Genomic DNA, 18996 nt, shown 5'->3' on the forward strand with positions numbered 1-18996 from the left:
GTAATGTTTGAAAACGTTTATTGAGATCTTACTGCATGATGCACTTGTATTGCCTTTCAGAATTAAAGCCATAGAGAGTCCCAACAAAGAAGATGATACCCAGTGGCTGACCTACTGGGTAGTGTATGGTGTGTTCAGCATTGCCGAATTCTTCTCTGACCTCTTCCTGTCATGGTTCCCCTTCTACTACATGCTGAAGGTACGTTGGCTTTTCCTGAACTGCTCTGTTTCCTTCCAGCCATGTTTTTGCTTTGCTCCCTACCACTAAAATAAACTCCATCTCAGGACCTATACACAAGGAATAGGAACAAATGCTCTAATGTTGGACATCTGTGGCTCTGCCTCAGATTATAAACAGGAAGACAGGATTCGATGTGTCTCACTTCTTTTGTGTGCTGTCTTGGAAACAGCCAAAGCATTTGTGTGTTCAAGATGTGTTTGATAATAATAAAAGATGGAAATACTATGACCTAGCACAAACATTGCTCTTAGTTTGCCAAGATCCTATCTTCATGTAGTGTTGTCAACATTTGCTGCAGAAGCATTGCAAATTTTTGCAGGCCATTGATTATTCATAGTGGTGAGGAGTCATTATTTCTGAAAGAAAAAAATACTTATTTCTTATATAGGTTTGGAGGAAGAAGATGTGAAATGGGCTCTCAGAGGAAGTTATTTTAATACCTTTGGCAGGTACATAGTCAGGGATCAGCCCTGCCACACCTTGTGTGTGGCAGATGACTAGCCTTGGTTACCACCATGTGAGGAAAAGGAGTAGGAAGTTGAAACTCACTCCTATTGGGATCTGTATCAACTTTAACCTTGCACTAGAGAAGAATAAGAACGAAAAAGTTCACACTTTTTAATAGAGTGGTTCTTACTCTCTAAATGGGACAAGCTGTCTTCAGTTGATTCCTCAAGTGTTTTCCATGGAAGAGGCCCTGCTTCCTGTTAGTTGCATAGGATGTAAACAGTGCCTCAGGTTCGCAGAGCCAGACTTCCCAAGCTGGAAGGGGTGGTTCAGCCCTTAGGAATCCTGGGGTCTCTTCTTTCCTTTCATACTCTTAAGTATTCGTTTTAATAAAAGTAACACATGAAATAGTTTAAAGATTCAAATAGTTCTGTAAGATTGTTGGAGAAAAACAGCAGTTCTGCCCTCCTGCTCCCTGTATTTCCTTCCTTAAAAAAGCAACCACTGTCCCTTGATTTGTGGCAGATTATTTTGTCAGTTACCTCTGTGTGTGTTAATTTTTCTATTTTATGCATTAGCTCTTGATTCCCACTGGAAGATAAAGATTTGCCTCCGTTTCTTCCCTCGTCCTTGCCACACACATGCAGCCTTCCCATGTCCCCACCTTCCTCAGGTGTCTGTATCATAACTTTGGTTAAACATTCACCACTAACATTATAACTTTGTAAATACTCTTTAGTTGGGCCATGTAGTGCACATATCTACATGTAGTGTTCCTGCACAGTTTTTTATTTCCCCTGGAACTAATAATTGTTTTCTTATTTATATATTCAGACCTATTTCTTTCTAGTGTCATTATTTCAATTTGTCCTACTTTTTCTACATTTCTGTTTACTTTCTTTTTAAATTTTTAATCTAAAAAAATTTTATATACAGGAAATCAGATACAGGAAGCTCTCTCATTCTTTGGTCTCCCTCACCCAACCACCACCATGTTGATATTATCTCAATTTTTAATTCTGGGTAATTATGGATGCATTTTTCTTTTTCTCTGGTCTATTTATTTGTATTTTCCTTCTTCCTGGAAGATTTTCTGAATCTGATCTTCCAGTTTTCAAGTTGTTCCATTCTGCTATCTATGCCATATGTTGTGTTCTTTATCTCAATTATTATATTTTTCATGCCTCGTATTTTTGCTTGGCTCTTTCCTATGTTTTCTTGTTATTTCATATTGCTAATATTTTCTCTTATTTCTTTTAGTACAGTTAATAATCCAATTTAAAATTCGTGGTCAGTCAGTTCTAATAATTCTGCCGCTGATAGAATCGGTAGTTGACCGTGTTGTCTTTCTTTTGAAGTGGCTGTACTTTTCAAATACCTCGTTATTTTTGTCCCGTAAGCTCATTTTCCTCCAGGAGTACCATCTCCTCTGTCAGGCACTGGACTGGAGGAAGGCCACACCTCAATCCATGCCAGTCCTAGTAAGGCTGGTAGGGGTGGAGGAGTCCTAGGGTGGGGAGCCCCAGGCAGCAGAGGAACCACAGTTCATCACTGTTTCCCCACAAAATAGCTCCTCAGGCTGAGATGTCACACTTTGCTCCCCTAAGCAGCATTAGAAGGAGATGCTCCTAAGTTGTGACTCACGGCTCTAGGTTGCAGCAGGAGGAGTAGGGGAGGAACTGCCCTGGCTGCTTAGTCCCTATCTGTTTTCCTCAGTACCTCGCAAGGACAGGACTTCTATGCCAAAACCTCTGCCTTAGGAAAGAGTACAGGAGAATGTTTTTTACCTTGGAGGTATAGTAGCAAGACAACAAGTCACAAAGAGAAAGATTTGATAAATTTGGCTATAATTTTAAAAAATTCAAGTTCTATATGACAATGAGCAGCATAGACAAAGTTAAAATAATGACAGACTAGGAGGATATATTTATAACATTTATACCAGATTAGGAATTAATATCCAGAATATATAAAAACATTTACAAGTAAGAAGAAAAAGAGAAAAATGGACAAAGGTTATAAATAGACATTTTGCAGAAGTGAAAAAGTATGAGTAGCCAGTAAATATCTCACTCATAATCTTGGAAATATGAGTTAAAATAGTGAAATACCATACTTTGCTCATTAAATGGGCAGATATTTAAAGGATTGATAATATGTGGTATTGGGGAATGTGTTGGGAAATGGATGTGTGGTGGTAGTGGTAGTGTATAAACTGGATTAGTCTTTTTAAAGACCCTTTGACAGCTTCTGGTCAAATTGAAAAATAATACTCTAGTAATTCTGTTTGTAAGTGTGTATCCTAAGGAAATATTCACTATGCATAAGAGAGCTGCATAAGGATATTTAGTGCAGCATTTTTGGTTATAACTAAAAATGATTAAAAAATTAAGTGTCCATCAACAGGTAAATGGTTAATGAATTCATAGTACATCCATACAGTTAAATGGAATGAAATGATCCATAGGTACAGATACAGAAATTTTTGCATAATTCATTAATTATAAAATATTGTAGAACATTACATACAATATGACACCATTTATGGTAAAAATAAATAAAAAACAAGAAGCTAGGGGCCGGCCCTGTGGCTTGGTGGGTAAGTGCGCGCGCTGCAATGCTGGTGGCCCGGGTTCGGATCCTGGGTGCGCATCAAGGCACCACTTCTCCGTCCATCCTGAGGCCGAGTCCCACATACAGCAACTAGAAGGATGTGCAGCTATGACATACAACTATCTACTGGGGCTTTGGGGGGAAAAAATAAAATAAATAAAATCTTTAAAAAAAATAAATAAATAAATAAATAAATAAAAAACAAGAAGCTAAATAGTTTAAAAAATTTAAATGAAAACATGCTCATTATAGTGTCTTCTAATTTTGAATGACATTACCACAAATGCCTTCCTTGTAAGACAGCTGAAGAATTTTCCATTAAAACAAATGGAAAAAAAATTTGTTGACGGGAAGATTTAAGATTTCAGAGATTGCTGGATTTTTGTGTTTTTGTTATTAAAAGACTTGTAGCATTTATAAAAGTATTTTTATAGTTTTTAATTTGGATATCACGTATTTTAAACTCCAAATAATTTTGAAGCCTTAATAAGATCCATCTAACAGCAGTGACGTCGCAGTGCAGTCTCTAATGGAAAGAAACTTGGCTTTTGCCCTGGGCCCACCTGCTTGCTGTCCTGTCGGCAGAACCACTCACACCAATATCTGACCTCAAACTTCCGAAACCTGAGCAAGCCTGATTTCAGCCTGCCCCCGATCACCTCTGCTAATGGAGGCCACACGAGGTAGAGAGAGGATCCCAAATAAGAGATAATCACTAAATCACTTACATTTGGCTTTGAAATACCTTACAGAAATTGCTTTGCAGCAAATTTTCTTCCCTGATAGTACAATGAATGTGCGTCCATTAGCAGTCTCCAGCTGCGTGGCATCAGGGTGTCGATGGGAATGAGAAAGGGAATTTACTGTGTGTTCCAAATAGATAATATGCTTGAGATGATTAAAAATTAATTATGCTGTCAATCAGGGCCGGCCCCGTGGCTTAGCGGTTGAGTGCGCGCGCTCCGCTGCTGGCGGCCCGGGTTCGGATCCCAGGCGAGCACCGACACACCGCTTCTCCGGCCATGCTGAGGCCGCGTCCCACATACAGCAACTAGAATGGATGTGCAACTATGACATACAACTATCTACTGGGGCCTTGGGGGAAAAATAAATAAATAAAATCTTTAAAAAAAAAAAAAATTAATTATGCTGTCAATCAAAATGCTTTCTTCCTGCATTAGTGGCATATGCTGAGTGGCTTCAGTGAACAGACTGAGATGAAGCCTCTGAATTGCAGAGTCTGTAGGAGAATAGCCTATGTGAAGGGCTTGTGTAGACCTTACCTATGCCTTTGCTGCAGTCACATGGTGATTATATGGGGGTATGAAAAAGAGACCTGCAAGTAAGGATGTGTTTAATATTTTATCTTTTGCAGAATTAATATTGTTGGCATTTTTTTCCCCATTTTTCTAAAGCAGCCTGTCAGATTGGAGGGATAAAGAGGAACCAGAGATCAGACATCAAAGAATAGTTGAGGAGATAACATACAGTGTATTGAGCTAGAAACACTGCATCGTCCATGTTCAGAGCTTTGCTCTGAGGCCTGTCTTTGAGCAGGAGGGTTAAAAATAAATGAAAAAGCCCTTTTTTCTCTGATTGTGGAAGTACTATATGTTCATTCCTTTATTCAGCAGATTATGTAGAACCTCTGTGTGCCAGGATCTGTTCTAGGCTGGGGGATACTTTGGTGAATAAAACCAAGTCCCTGCTGTCATACTGTCTACATTCGTGCGTGCGTGGACGCGCGTGTGTGTGTGTGTGTATTGGGGCGTGTTTTAGATAGGGGAGAAAATAGCATTTGTAATCCTACCACTATTAACATCTTAGGATAGTCTTAATTTTTTTTTAATGTGCAACCATATTGGTCTATGTAAGTAAACACACACAGAACTGTGTATATACTTTTTGTCTTAACCATAAATGTATGGTTGAGACAATGTCTTATATACAATTCGATATCTCATATTTTCAATTAACAATACTATGAGTATTTACTTAATTTTATTTATTTTTTCCCCCAAAGCCCCAGTGGATAGTTGTCTGTCATAGCTGCACATCCTTCTAGTTGCTGTATGTGGGACGTGGCCTCAGCATGGCCGGAGAAGCGGTGGGTTGGTGCGCGCCCGGGATCCAAACCCGGGCCGCCAGCAGCGGAGCGTGCACACTTAACCGCTAAGCCACGGGGCCGGCCCATGAGTGTTTTCTCATATTCAATATTCTTTGACATAGCTGTCTAATCCATTATAGATAATAATTTACTCATTCTTCAATTAAACATTTAGGACATTTATCTTGCTATTATAACTAATGCTGCAATGAATATCTTTGCACCTCATCTTTACCCTGATTTAAACCATTTTCTAGATTTATTTTTCAAAACAACGTTGAATAAACTCTGGCAGGTTTAATTCCTGATCCAGACTGTCACCTGTGCTGTTTTATACATTGACAAAAAGCATAATATTTGTCTTCTTAACTTTGTGTGGACAAAAGATAGAGAGGTCTTCTCCTTCACTTGTTCTTTTTTAGCTTTTATTGTGTGTGCTGAGCAGTCTGTTTTAACTTTAGCCCGTCACTAATCTTGTGGCAACATTGCGAAGTCTCCCTAAGACTTATGTTTCTGATCAAGTGATTGCAGCATATCAGGAGGTCAGTGTTGAAATATATTTTTTCTGACGTTAGCTCTCAGTTCTGACCAGGCTAGTCCCACACTGTGCATATTAAGCATATCCCTACCTTGGAAATACCATTAGAATCAACAGACAGAATTATCCGGCATGTTGTAATTTGTAATTTAGGGATTTAGTGTGTCAGTGCTAATAGTGCCAAGAGTTCAGTTAAAATAGCCCGGACTCTCTGTCTGAACTTCAGGTAAGAGTGGGCTTGTGTTTGCGCTTGGGAGTATCATCAGCTGCCACTTTGAGGGCAGCTTGATTAAAAGGATGGCCAGATCTGTGTAGCTCTGGGTATGCCTGTGCTGTAGAATAGTTACATAGATTTAGAAAAGAGAGTTGTAAAAGCTGGCGGCTGAACATCCCCTTGAGAGTTGAACAGTAATTAACTTTATTTTTAATACAAGAAAGTTATTTCGTTTGAGAACTGGAAAATGCTAAGGATGTAAGGTGGAGAGCAGTAATTATTTTACTGTCTCAAGACAATAGCTAGAGGGTACCAGAAAGAACTAAATTAACAGTCTGGAGTATAGCCTACAACGTAATCATGTTGGAGAGGTACCAAAAATGTAGACACTTGGCTCTGGTCCTGTCTGGTAGTCTTGCCTTAATTCATCCAGAAAAGATGAATGAATCAGCTTTTCTGGATTGCTGAAGGGTTGATATCTACATAAGCATATAATATTTCAGAGATTTTCAACAATGGTAAGAACTATAGGACTTGGTAATAGTACCACTTACATCTTGTATACTTTCTTCAAGTATATTAATTTGTGACTTTCCTAAAATCCTGCAGAAGAGAGAAAATTAACTCTTAGAGAGGTTGTTTGATTTACCTAAAGTCATGAAATAGATACTAACTCTGCTGATTCTTAATCCAAGGAGTCATTTCTACTTCACCTTGCTGCCTGGGGTTATAATATGGGCATCTGTCTCTACATCAATAATCCATTCCTGAGAATCACATATTCTACGGAGGAATACTAGCCTGGTGACCACTTCCTACAGTTTTAAATGGTAAAAGTTCAAGTGTATTAAATGTCAGTCTACAACTGCATACCGGTTTCCTAAACATTAATAAAACACGGCAAAATACCCCTAGATAAGTAACAAATACCGTATTAGGATGTTAGATGCTAAAAATATCACTTCCTGCTCTCCCAATAGTTAATAAAGCTGGTAAGAAACTATTGCTTTGTATGCAGTAGTGTATGGCACATCCCCTTGGACACTCTGCATACTCTTCACAATGTCCACAGGAATTCTGATGTTCTTTTGAGAATAGTAAGTTTCCTTTTCCTGCACATCATTTTGTTTAAATTGTTGTATTGAGTTTCGGGTACATATGTATTAGCATTACCTATATAAGCAACCAGTGGAAAACATTGTATGATGTTTGGATATTAAAAACCAAAGGAGTTCCACAGGGAAATGATAACTAGAGAGATGGTCTGCGGGGTGTGCTTCTGGCTCTAACCAGAGGAAATGAAAGCTAAAGCCAGTGAAAAATGCAGTCACTTAGTTCTCCCTTTTGGGTTAATGCAAATGTGTTGTTCGGGAAACCAAGGTTCTCTCTGCCAACATCTCATAATTCACTAGGACAGCTGGCCAAGCCCAGCGGGTGCTAGAGCAGAGTCGTGGGAAAGCCAACAGGAAGGATGGAACTTCCCGCACTGACTGAGGTGCTGAAGGTATTTCAGGGAATTGGCTTCATTTAAGTGTTTGGACCTGTAGCAGAAGGTCTTACTTGCCATTGTGTATCTGCGAGGGCTCCCGGGAGTTGTTGCGTGGCTGCATATGCATGTGCAGCGAGAGGGCGGGGAGATGGCTGATCTGCATCTTTGCCCTTCCCCTTCCTCCTGCCATGCCTTCCCTCCTAACTGAACATTCCAGTCTCCTGGTGCTGTGCTCGGTCAATGAGTTTTGGAGTCTGTCACATATCAGGGGTAGGAGAGGTGAAGTGAGGGCTGGCTAAAATCATAACCTGGAGATTATGGGAGTGAATTGCATTTGGTTGAGTGCTCTGATATGGAAAGAGGCTGTGTAGTCCCTCTAGTCCAGAAATTCTCAACCTTTGGGGAATATACGCAGGAAATTTTGTTTGTAGCTGTTAATAGTCACTGATGTTACTTATGAGTGTTTTATGGTGTTTTCTAGTATAGTTTGGCCTGAACATTTACACACTGAAATACATATTGTTTTGTTATAAATTAGTTTCACTTTATTTTTCCTTTATATTGAAGTTAGAGTACTATCTTGATTTTTTCTGTAATTATTGTGTATCATTACTATGAATTTCATTTCGAGTAGTAAAAAGCGAGTTACAAAATAATTGTTTAAAAAGAGTATATGTTGGGGGCTGGCCTGGTGGCGTAGCAGTTAAGTTCGCCCGCTTCGCTTTGGCGGCCCGGAGTTCGCAGGTTCGGATCCCAGGCGCACACTGACGCACCGCTTGTCAAGCCGTGGTTTGGCAGTGTCCCATGTAAAGTAGAGGAAGATGGGCACGGATGTTAGCCCAGGGCCAGTCTTCCTCAGCAAAAAGGAGGATGGGCAACGAATGTTAGCTCAGGGCTAATCTTCCTCACACACACACACACACACACACACACACAACAAAAGAGTGTATGTTGGTTGTAAGATTTGATTTTACCCCGCTTAAAGCTAATAAGTTAGCCTGTTACTGTTTTGTGGATGTTGGTAGAAGACACAGTATTCTTGGGACAGAGACAAAGCCCCTACTGTGCTGAGTGCTCCAAATGTTTCTTATAAATCTGTATGAGGTAGATTTGTTTTAATTTCAATTAATACCTATTTTATAGAGTCAAAAACAGACTTAAGCAATTAAGTAACTTGTGCAAGTTTTGTGCCCAGCTAGTAAGTGGCAGAATCAGGATTGAAACCCGTTTCTCTGAGCCCATTGTCATATATATATATGGTTCTATTAGAATCCCCGTTCATTGGGTGGAGAGATCTGTATATATCTTTAGATCAAAGTTTTAAATTTTGTGTTCTTTGTCCTGTATTCTTACTAGTTTGTTTGATATATCAATTTCTGATGGATGTGTTAAAATCTGCTATGATTGGGGCTGGCCCGGTGGTGCAAGCGGTTAAGTGCATGCGCTCTGCTGCAGCGGCCCGGAGTTCACTGGTTCGGATCCCAGGCGTGCACCGACGCATTGCTTGGCAAGCCATGCTGTGGCGGCGTCCCATATAAAGTGGAGGAAGATGGGCACGGATGTTAGCTCAGGGCCAGTCTTCCTCAGCGAACAAAAAAAAGAGGAGGATTGGCAGATGTTAGCTCAGGGCTGATCTTCCTCACCAAAAAAAAGAAAAATCTGCTATGATTGTGGATTTTGTCCATTTATCTATATAATTCTGACTTTTATTTACATATTGTATTTGGTAGCTATATGTAGCTATATATAATTATAAATTACATAATTATAAAAATAAAAATTATATCATTATAAAGATAAAATCTAAGTATAGATACAAAGTTACATGTAATTTACATATTTCAAAGATATATAGGTTCAGGTGAATCTGGTGAATTGTTCTCCTTCCTTATTCTGTTTACTTATTTTGCCATAAGTAATGTTTCTGTACTATTAATATTACTGTGTAAACTATTTTGGGTGTTGGTGTTTGTCTGATACAAATAACGGGATGAAAATCCCTGTAAGTGTTCCTAGTTGGTTTTGTCTTAGGTGTGTTTCCTATAAGAAGCATTTAGCTGTAGTTAGTTTTATTAATCCAGTCTGATAACCCCTGTCTTTTGAAAGCTTGTCCCCCTGCTCTTGTGAGTCTGTGACAAATTCTAATTTATGAGTGTTACTTTTCCAGAGGTCTGTAGTTCAGATAATCTAGAGTAATCTGTTGAGAACCTGTGTTTTATTTTTTATTTTGAGCGTAATAGAAGTTCAAAATGTAATACAAATTTCTCAGAGCCAAAACATAGTACTGGTGGATTGAGCTTTGAGGCACAAATTTGTGCATTTTAAGCTCAAAAGAATATCTTTTTCTTGATTATTTGAAAACATTCTTTGGTTTGGAATAGTAAGGACTAAGGCTGTAGAGTTAAATTTGTGGCATAAGACGTTGAGAGATTTTTACTTTAAGGCAAATTTGTGAAAAATACAGATTTGGAATCTCAAGAAATGACTTCTGTTTTTTATAGTCACCTAGGCTGTGTGGAATACAATATAGTTAGAATCTTTAAACTAAAAGAACCCAGTATGTTGTTTGTTAAACTTTCTAGAGAAATGAGCATATCACTTTGAATATTCCCTTTTTTGCTCTTTGTCTTATAGAAGAATAAATTGCTTGGACGACTTGAAATGCTGAGTTGTTATTTATCATTTGAATAAACCAGTACAAGTATTTTGGAAATAGATATAGTGTGACAATTCTTGTTTTTTTAAGTTTTTAGGGCAGAATTCTTGTTGATTTTTTATCTCAATGGTAAAGTACAGCCATAAAGAAAGAGTCAGGAATAATATCTACACTCAAAGTGAAAGAGGAAGGACAGCTGACTGTAAAGATTCCTTGAAGGCTAAGATCTACCAAAACCTGAGATTCCACTAAGGGAAGAATTCAGGAATGGCCAGGGTATTTCTTCTGTAACAGGATGAATAAATGTGACAGACTTACCAAGGTAAGCCTACCAGGAGCAAGCCTTATAGATATCAGGCTTATCTGTACAGGGCTTTACACATGCAGGTAAGGACTATGTTTTTTTAAGTTGATTTTTAAGAGTTATCATTAATAAAAACCTCGTGTAGCTATAAACTAATAAGTGGTCCAAGTTAGGAGGGAAGTCAAGCTGCTGGACTTGGTATGTTTTACCTTTCTTTTTCAGTCTTAGCTTTTCCTTACCAGCTTTTTCTTTATTTGTCACGTTTTTTCCTGTCGAAAAGTGCACCTGTAGCCTGCAGAAAACACTGGAAATGCTATTGGAGAAAATAGCAGAGGCAGTGCCACCCTGAGAGGAGTGGTGGGCAGTGTGTGTTGTCCGGACGCCCACCGCCCTCCTGTTACCATGCTGGCTCTTGTTCTGTGCAGTGCGGCTTCCTGTTGTGGTGCATGGCCCCCAGCCCTTCCAACGGGGCCGAACTGCTCTACAGGCGCATCATCCGCCCTTTCTTCCTGAAGCACGAGTCCCAGGTGGACACCGTGGTGAATGACTTGAAGGACAAAGCCAAAGAGACTGCAGATACCATCGCTAAAGAAGGTAAGACTCGGGGACAGCTGGGTTCAGCATGTGAGAGATGGGAGACACTGGGCCTGCAGAACAAGCTTCCTCGCCTTCTTGTCCCATCAGCTTTCCTGAGCCAGATGCCAAGGCTACTCTGGGATTTCTTTACCAAGACTTTGCTTATTGCCCTTTACTTTTCCCAAGATTCTTCCGGCATGCCACATTTAATGCACCATTCAGTCAGCACATTAGGAAGAATGACTTCCCTGTGGTGGGCAGAGGTTTTAGAGAATCATCGGTATTTATATACAAGTACAGTCTCTTTAATTCAGTTCAGGTTGAATTGCTTAATATGCTGTTCAAATTGCTTTTGTTACGGGTCCAAAAGAAAGCCCTCTCTCTCAGCTCTCCTGATTTTCATTCATTCAACAAATATTTAATGAGGTGCTTAATATGTGCCAAGCATGTTCATAGCACTGGGGATGAACTAGTGAACCACACAGACCAGACTACTTGAACTCACGAAGCTCACAGTCTTTTTGAGAGAGAGACAATAAAATTAAGAAGTAAGTTATATGGTATAGTTAGCAGATGATATAGAGAAAAATAAAGCAAACAGAAAGATAGCGAGTGCCAGGGGCTCTAAATGACTTAAAGTGATTTAGGAAATCCTCTCCAAGAAGGCTATACTGAATCAGACTTGAAAGTGGTAAAGGGAGGAACCATGGGGAAGAATGCTCCAGAGAGAAGGAACAGCATGTGCAAAAGCCTGGAGGTGGGAGCAGTGTGGTTGGAAGGGAGTGATCTAGAGGGAGAGTAGAAGGAGATGAGGTCAGAGAGGTTGGGGAGTCGGGGCTGGGAGAAGTCAGATCCTTTGATGCCTTGTAGGCTGTTGTAAAGGCTTTGGCTTTTACTGTGTGTGAGATGGGGTACTATCGGAGAGTTCTGAGCAGAGGAGCAACATGATCCACCCTGTGTTTCAACAGGATCACTTTGGCCACTGTATTAAGAATAGTCTGAAGGGGGACAGGGAAGAAATCAGGAGACCAGTTAAAAGGTTATTGCAGTGATCTGGCTGGAGATGACTATGGTGGCTTGGTTCCTAGTGGTAGAAGTAGGAGGTAAGAAGTCATTGAATTCTTGATATATTTTGAAGGTAGAACCAATAGGATTTGCTTATGGGTCAGGCATGGAGTATGAGACAGGAGTCAAGGTTGAGGCCAAGCTTTTTAGCTTGAACAGATAGAAGAGTAGAATTGTCATTGAGCTGGGAAAGACTGGGTGTAACAGGTTGAGAGGGCAAAATAAGGAATTCAGTTCTGTACATAACTTTTAGGTGTCTATTAGGTACCTACATGGAGTAGTCAAACAGCCAGTTGGATATAGACATCAAGAGTTCAGCAGACAGGTCTGGTCTGGGGATATAAATTTGGGGGTCAGCAGCATATAGACAGTATAGTAAGCATGAGACTGGATGAGCTCACTAAGGGAGTGAATGTAGTTGGAAAGAGGAGGTCCAAGGCCTACACCCTGGGGCCCCCAATGCTTAGAGACTGGGGATATGAGAAGCAAGTAGCAAAGCGGACTGATAAGGAGTGGCCAGTTGAGGTAGCAAGAAAACCATGAGACTGTGGTATCGTTGGGGCCAAGTGAAGAAGATGTTTCAAAGAGGAGGGAGTGAGCCGTTGTGCCACGTGCTGCAGACAGGTCAAGTAAGGTAAGGACTGAAACTGACCACTGGATTCAGCAATGAGCAAGGCACTCGTGATCCTGACAAAACACATTTTGTGGGGTGGTGGGAGCAAAATCCTGACCGGAATGGATTTGAGAGATGGGAGGAAAGGCATGACAGAACATAGATAAGTCTTTTGAGAAATTTCCTGCAAAGAGGAGCAGAATGGGGCTGTGACTGGAAGAAGGAACTAGGGTCCTGAGGATTTTTATTTTTTCTTAAGGTAGAGGAAACAAAATATGTTTGAAAATTAATGCTCTCCAGTAGAGAGCAAAAAAATGATGTGAGTGGGAGGGTGAATTGCTGGAGCTCTGCCCTTGATTAGACCAGAGGAGATAGGGCCTAGTGTGCAAATAGTGGGGTTGGTCACAGGAGCAGGAACAGTTTACAGTAACAGGAGGGAAATCAGGTTTATGGGTAGAGATGCTGGTAGGTGAGTGTGTGTGACTGTGGGAGCTTACAGAAGTGATTTTCTGATTGCTTCAAATTTCTCAGTAAAGTAGTTGGAAAGAAGGTCAACTGAGAGAGTATGGGGAAGGAGGTGATAGAGGAGAAGGTATGAAATGGTTATCTAGGACCAGGGTCGGCAGATGTTTTCTGTGAAGGGCCAGATAATAAATACTTCAGCTTTTGTGGGCCTTCAGGTCTCTGTTGCAACTACTCTACCCTGCCACTGTAGTGTGAAAGCAGTCACAGATAATACATAAACCAGTGAGTGTGGCTGTAATTTGCTGGCCTACGACAGTGGGAGAGTGAATGGACCAGGACGGTGTCATGTGATTGCCAGGGAGTATTCAAGGCTCACTGGAGGTTTGTGTTCATGAATTTAAAATGAGACCGGTGCATTTGTTTGTGTTTTTCTCCAGCCACATTCGTTAATGTCTGACCATGGAATTTAAGCTGGGTGACGAGGGAAGTGAGGACATAAAGGGAGGTGAGGAACAGTGGAGAAGGTGGTAGGGGAAGAACTCTGAATCAGGATCCTAGAAGGAGTGAGCTGCAAAGATGGGAGGTAATAGTGGAGAGTGGGAAGCTTGACACTGAGAGTACAGAGGGACTGCAGTTACTGGTAGAGACAAGTCATGGGAGTGAGTGCTTGAGGTTGGTGGGAGTAGGTAGGATCCAGTATGAAGATGATTGGAGGGGAGGAAGTAAGAGGCCAAGATATTGGAAGAATATTGAAATCACCAGTAATTAAAAAAAGAGCAGTGTTAGAGTGATATGGAAGTTGGGAGCTAAAATCTTCAAGAGGCAAGGTAGCATAGCCCATGGGTCAGAGATGACTGGAAAAGAAAGGCTAATGGGAGATCTAATTTGATGGCATGAGATTCCAAATGTGGCGACGAAGAGACCTCCAGACCCGGGAGTACTGGGGTCATGGAAACAAAAAAACAGCTGCCACTTGAGAAAGCAGTGCCCTCAGGGGACAGCCAGATTTCTGTAGAAGCAAGAAGGTAAAGGAAACATTTGGAGAAATGGCTGAGGACAGAGGAGATTTTGCTAATGATGAGTCTTAAGTTCTAGAGGGCACAATAAGGGTTTTAGAACTTGGAGAAAAGTGGGCAATGGACATAGAATTGGGAATGTTTTTTTTTAAGAGCTCTGTGGTAATTAGATGAGAGGTGACCTGATCACTGGGAAGTAAAATCCCCTCCAAGACAGGTCCCCAGCCGCACTGATGTCCCCGCTCTGATGTGTTCCCCGCCTTGTCCCTCACAGACCTCTCTTTCCTCTGGGCTCCGGTTTCTGGGCATACAGCTCCAGTCGACTTCAGCACATTTTTCTACAATTCTAAGTGTTTTCTAACTTGTAGCCTTCACGTCCTCCCACTTTGGGATCGCCAGTTTCTTTTTAAGAGATTTCTTTTCTGTTCCTCCCTGCCCTTAGCCTAACCAACAACCTCTGGTGATGTCATTTCCATTTAGTTCACACACATTTTGTAGCCTCTTGGTTCTCTTACATATCAATACTCCAAAATCCAGTTTTACTTTGATATGATACATTCCTACACAGGAATGTTAGAACGAAAATAAGTTGGGAGGAATTTACACGTTGACACATTAGACTTTTCTCAAAGCTTCTGGATTCTCCAGGAAGTAAATTTTTACAAAGGGCTAGTTAAGAGAGAGATTGCAGTTTGTTCTTTGTTAACTTTGTTCAGCAGTATCAATTGAGTGAAGGGAGAGCAGCTGTCAGGCAGCTGGTGAATAAGGAGGGACGTCACTCAACTCTGGGCTCCATCAAAAACAGCTGCAGTTTGTGGAATCTCACTGGAGGCCCTGGAGATTTCCAGAACACCCCCAGCCCCTCCCATCTCACACACCATACTAGTTCTTACAGCACATTCCAAGCCACTTGGTAATTATGAAGGGGAAGGCTTAGTCTCCCACAGATGTAAGACTATTTTCTTGATGAACGTAGTATCTTGCCACCAACTTGAAGACTTACAGCAGACTCTTCCCCTCATAGGAGGAAATAGTGGCACAGTGAGACAATATGTATATAAATATACCATCATTTCTGGGTTCTGGGAATGAGGACTTTCTCTGATTTTTGTCACCATAGGATAGATGACCTAGTTGTCATCAGATTGAGACACAGTGAAGTTGTACATGGGCGCACCCAGGCACAAACAAGACTTTCTTGCTTGTGCGGAGAACACTGTACGCCTAAGGAATCTCTGCTGCTTGTGCTGCTTCAGAGAGGAGAGAGGGAAGATGGCTTAGGTGACACTGTCACTACAAGGGGCCTAGGCTAGGTGACCTTAAAGACCTTTGCTCAAGTGCTCAGGATTTGTGCTCTGAAGAGGTCCCTTGTCCATTTCCTGGAAACTCTTAGCGCTGACCACAAACCTCAGTGTGTTCTCCTCTGCACATGAGTCATCCAAGCTGTTATCTAGTAGCTGCATTAGGCACAGCGCCTATATTGCAAATAGCTTTGATACAATTTTCTTTCCTCCCAACAGCCAAGAAAGCTGCCGTGAATTTACTGGGCGACGAAAAGAAAAGCACCTAAACCCCTGCCTGGATGGAACCTGTCTGCCCTCTCTGTACCTTCCCATTAGAGGCTGATGTTATACTAGGGACTGTGGCATAGTCATTTTAATAATATTGTCTTGGAAACATTTTTGATATATTGAAAAAAGGAATGTGTTATAAATTTTTTTGCTTACATTTACTGTCTGTATACAAAGGGAGCATTTTAATTTACATTTAATGCAATGGGCAGTGTCCAGATCTTTGGAAAATATATTTTGCCTCTGGGTAGGAAAAGACATATGTTACCATCCTGCAGGAAATATAAAGTTAAAATTATATATCCCACAGGCTTTGTACTTCATTGGGCTCTCTGCATGCATTTTCTGTGTACTTATATTTTAGGATACTCTTTAAGGTTCTACTTCAGGTAATGTACAATTTTGTATTAAATGGTTTTAATGCATCTGTGCATACATATACGTAGGGAAATGTTACTGTCTGACTATAACATGTATAATGCTCATGGGGAGCACCTGCCACAAGCTGCAAGTTCCATTGTGCTGGTGTGATCTGCTAAATAATGCTTCAGAAAGTTAATACAAATGAGTAATATTTCAAATGAACAGTTAAGGTAAATGAGGTTGAATGGAGGTTGGCCTGGTTGTTTCCCTGACATTGTAGCAGCTGAATACCAGAACAGCTTTGTGAAGCAGTCCCTTTAGTGATCAATGCAGAGACGCCACACACATTAGTCATCTACAGCTCCCAGTGCCCTGTAGAAGAGTAATATTGTCTTGTGGCCTTTTAAAAATCTGCTTATAAGCTTTTGATTTGTCTGTTTTTAAGACGCAATGATGGAAACCATCCCTGGTTTCACCGTCAGAGCTGAATAACGTGTTGGTTTAGTCTTGTTTCTTTCCCAGTCTAAGGAGGCTCCAGAGACTTGCCCACCTCTGATTACATGTATGTTCTTGTTTTTATATCATTAGCAACTACATGCTAACCAGGCTCTAAGAGCAATTCTGGAAGAATGAAAGGAAGTATGATATAATCTATAATCTAGTAGGCAGTGGTTAAGTCAAACTGCCTTCACTGCCTTCTCTGGTCTTTAAGGTCAAACACATGAGGCCTCTCTAGTTTACAAGTCAGAATCATTTGTAGTCCGTTTAAATGCCTTCATCTTTATGCTTTGTTTTAATAAATTGCATTTAACTACATCGTTCAAGTACAGAACAAAAAAGTTAAAATTGTCGACAGCTTGATCAGGCAGATAGCTTACAGAGGCCTTGACAACTTGTCTAGACTAGAAAAACTGGGCTTTATACCAACCATACTGCTACGATCCTTCTGAATTAGACTAAACTGACTATACTAAAGAGTATAATGAAACTAACAAGATTAAATATCCAGCCTGTGAGAAAAATTTTAAGGCGAATAAAGATAACAGCTAAGATCATATTGATGTCTCATGATGTAAAAAATATTGAAGATATCAAAAATAAGGGACAATATCACCCAAATATTATAATATGGATCAAGGCGTTTATTTTTTTTCTGGGAAAAATAGTAGTGATCATAAGACATCTTCTGTTAAAATTACCTTGGGAAAAAAAGCTTTTAGAAAGCAAACAATTGTTATTGGGAGAAAATCAAGCCATAGATAAAAAAAAAAAAATGTACCTCTAGGAGTACTTAAATCTCTTTCCTCATAAATATGGTACGCTTTTTTGGTGGCAGAAGAATGAAAACTAGCAACTCCTAGTACACAGAATATATAATCAGATTGTTAGTATCCAGAATATACAATTTTTAGTATACAGAATATGAGGCAAGATGGGGAGGCATAAAAGTTACTATTGCTCATAACTAACAGGCTACTATCATTTTAAAAATTACTACAGTAAGAAAATATATTGAGTGCAATTTTTTTGTCCCTATAGCTTTCTCCTACAGTGCATTCTGCAAGAAATTTGTTACTGTTTTTAGCAGTCGAAGCATACATATTAATGACAGGAGAAGTTATGAGTTGAACAATTCTGTCAGTTTAGATTTCCCAAATATATTGCCATGACTAGAGTATTTGAAGACAAGCATTTATTTGTACATGAATGGTACTTCAGGGGTTTGTAAAGTTACAGAATCCTTACAGCAGTTCTTCCCCTCCTGGAAAGCATTCAGATCAAGAGTCTTGGGCAGAGTCTTGTACCCACAGCCTGAAGAAAATGAGCATAGCCTTTAAGTTACCACCTATCCTGAAGGTGTGATATATTAAATGGAAATGGATGTAAATAAAACTCTGTTATCTCACTTAATTGTTATATTTCATTTTATTTTGTGGGGCTTTTTAAAAAAAATCTAGACTCATTTAAGCAAAATCTTAAGTAAATAAAGATAAATGAACCTTAAACATTGCTGTTTATTGACCCTATTCCTCACCTGGCCTGTAATTTTCCCCGGTGGTTACTACCTATCAGAGGAAAGACTTTCGGCAAAGAAAACTTGCCAACCAAAAGAAGTTTCTACCAATAAGCACTAGATTTAAAGGAAATCTGAACCACTGCTTTCTACCCACATATTGCATTACACACAAGTCTCATATGACATAAGATAACGTATCACATATAAGTATATTTTGATGTAGTAAACACTTCTTATATGTGCCTCAAATCATTCTGTCCTTTAAGAGAGCACAAAAAGAACTTGAGAGTTTTATTAAAAATAGCTACTTGTAGAGTGTGTGCTTTGATCAGCTCCATCTCCTACATCGGCCTTTACATGTCTGTATGTCTAGAATCATGGTGTTTAGAATAACAGATACAATTCAGATCTTTCGCCATCAAATATTACAATTCTATATAGTACAGCAGGAATGTAAATTTATTTGAGAATGTTCTTAAAAGTTTTTCTGACTCCTTACTCAATATGGGCTTATAAAAATCTCTTTATAACACACACCTCATAGAGAATTAAGAGCAATAAGGAGGTTCTTTGGTTACATCAGTGGTTCTCAAACTTCAGTGTGCATCAGAATTTCTTTGGAGGTGGGAGGGGTTGTTAAAACATAGATTGCTGGCCCCATCTCCAAAGTTTCTTTTTTTTTATAATTTTATTTATTTATT

The 18996-nt window shown here is 39.9% G+C and overlaps 1 protein-coding gene across 1 annotated transcript in view; it reads left to right on the forward strand.

Annotated features, from left to right (window-relative positions):
• Positions 1 to 18284, forward strand: part of REEP5 (receptor accessory protein 5) — a 37885-nt gene extending 19601 nt beyond the window's left edge. Inside the window, exons 3-5 of the mRNA XM_004420309.3 lie at positions 61 to 199; positions 11035 to 11203; positions 15865 to 18284. Of these exons, the coding sequence (XP_004420366.1) occupies positions 61 to 199; positions 11035 to 11203; positions 15865 to 15914 (358 nt within the window). The 3' untranslated portion in view covers positions 15915 to 18284. The remainder of the gene's footprint in view (positions 1 to 60; positions 200 to 11034; positions 11204 to 15864) is intronic.
• Positions 18285 to 18996: the final 712 nt, after the last annotated feature.

Source organism: Ceratotherium simum, chromosome 4 (assembly GCF_057802395.1).
Source record: "Ceratotherium simum simum isolate JZ-2026a chromosome 4, ASM5780239v1, whole genome shotgun sequence".
In the NCBI taxonomy this organism is placed as follows: domain Eukaryota; kingdom Metazoa; phylum Chordata; class Mammalia; order Perissodactyla; family Rhinocerotidae; genus Ceratotherium; species Ceratotherium simum.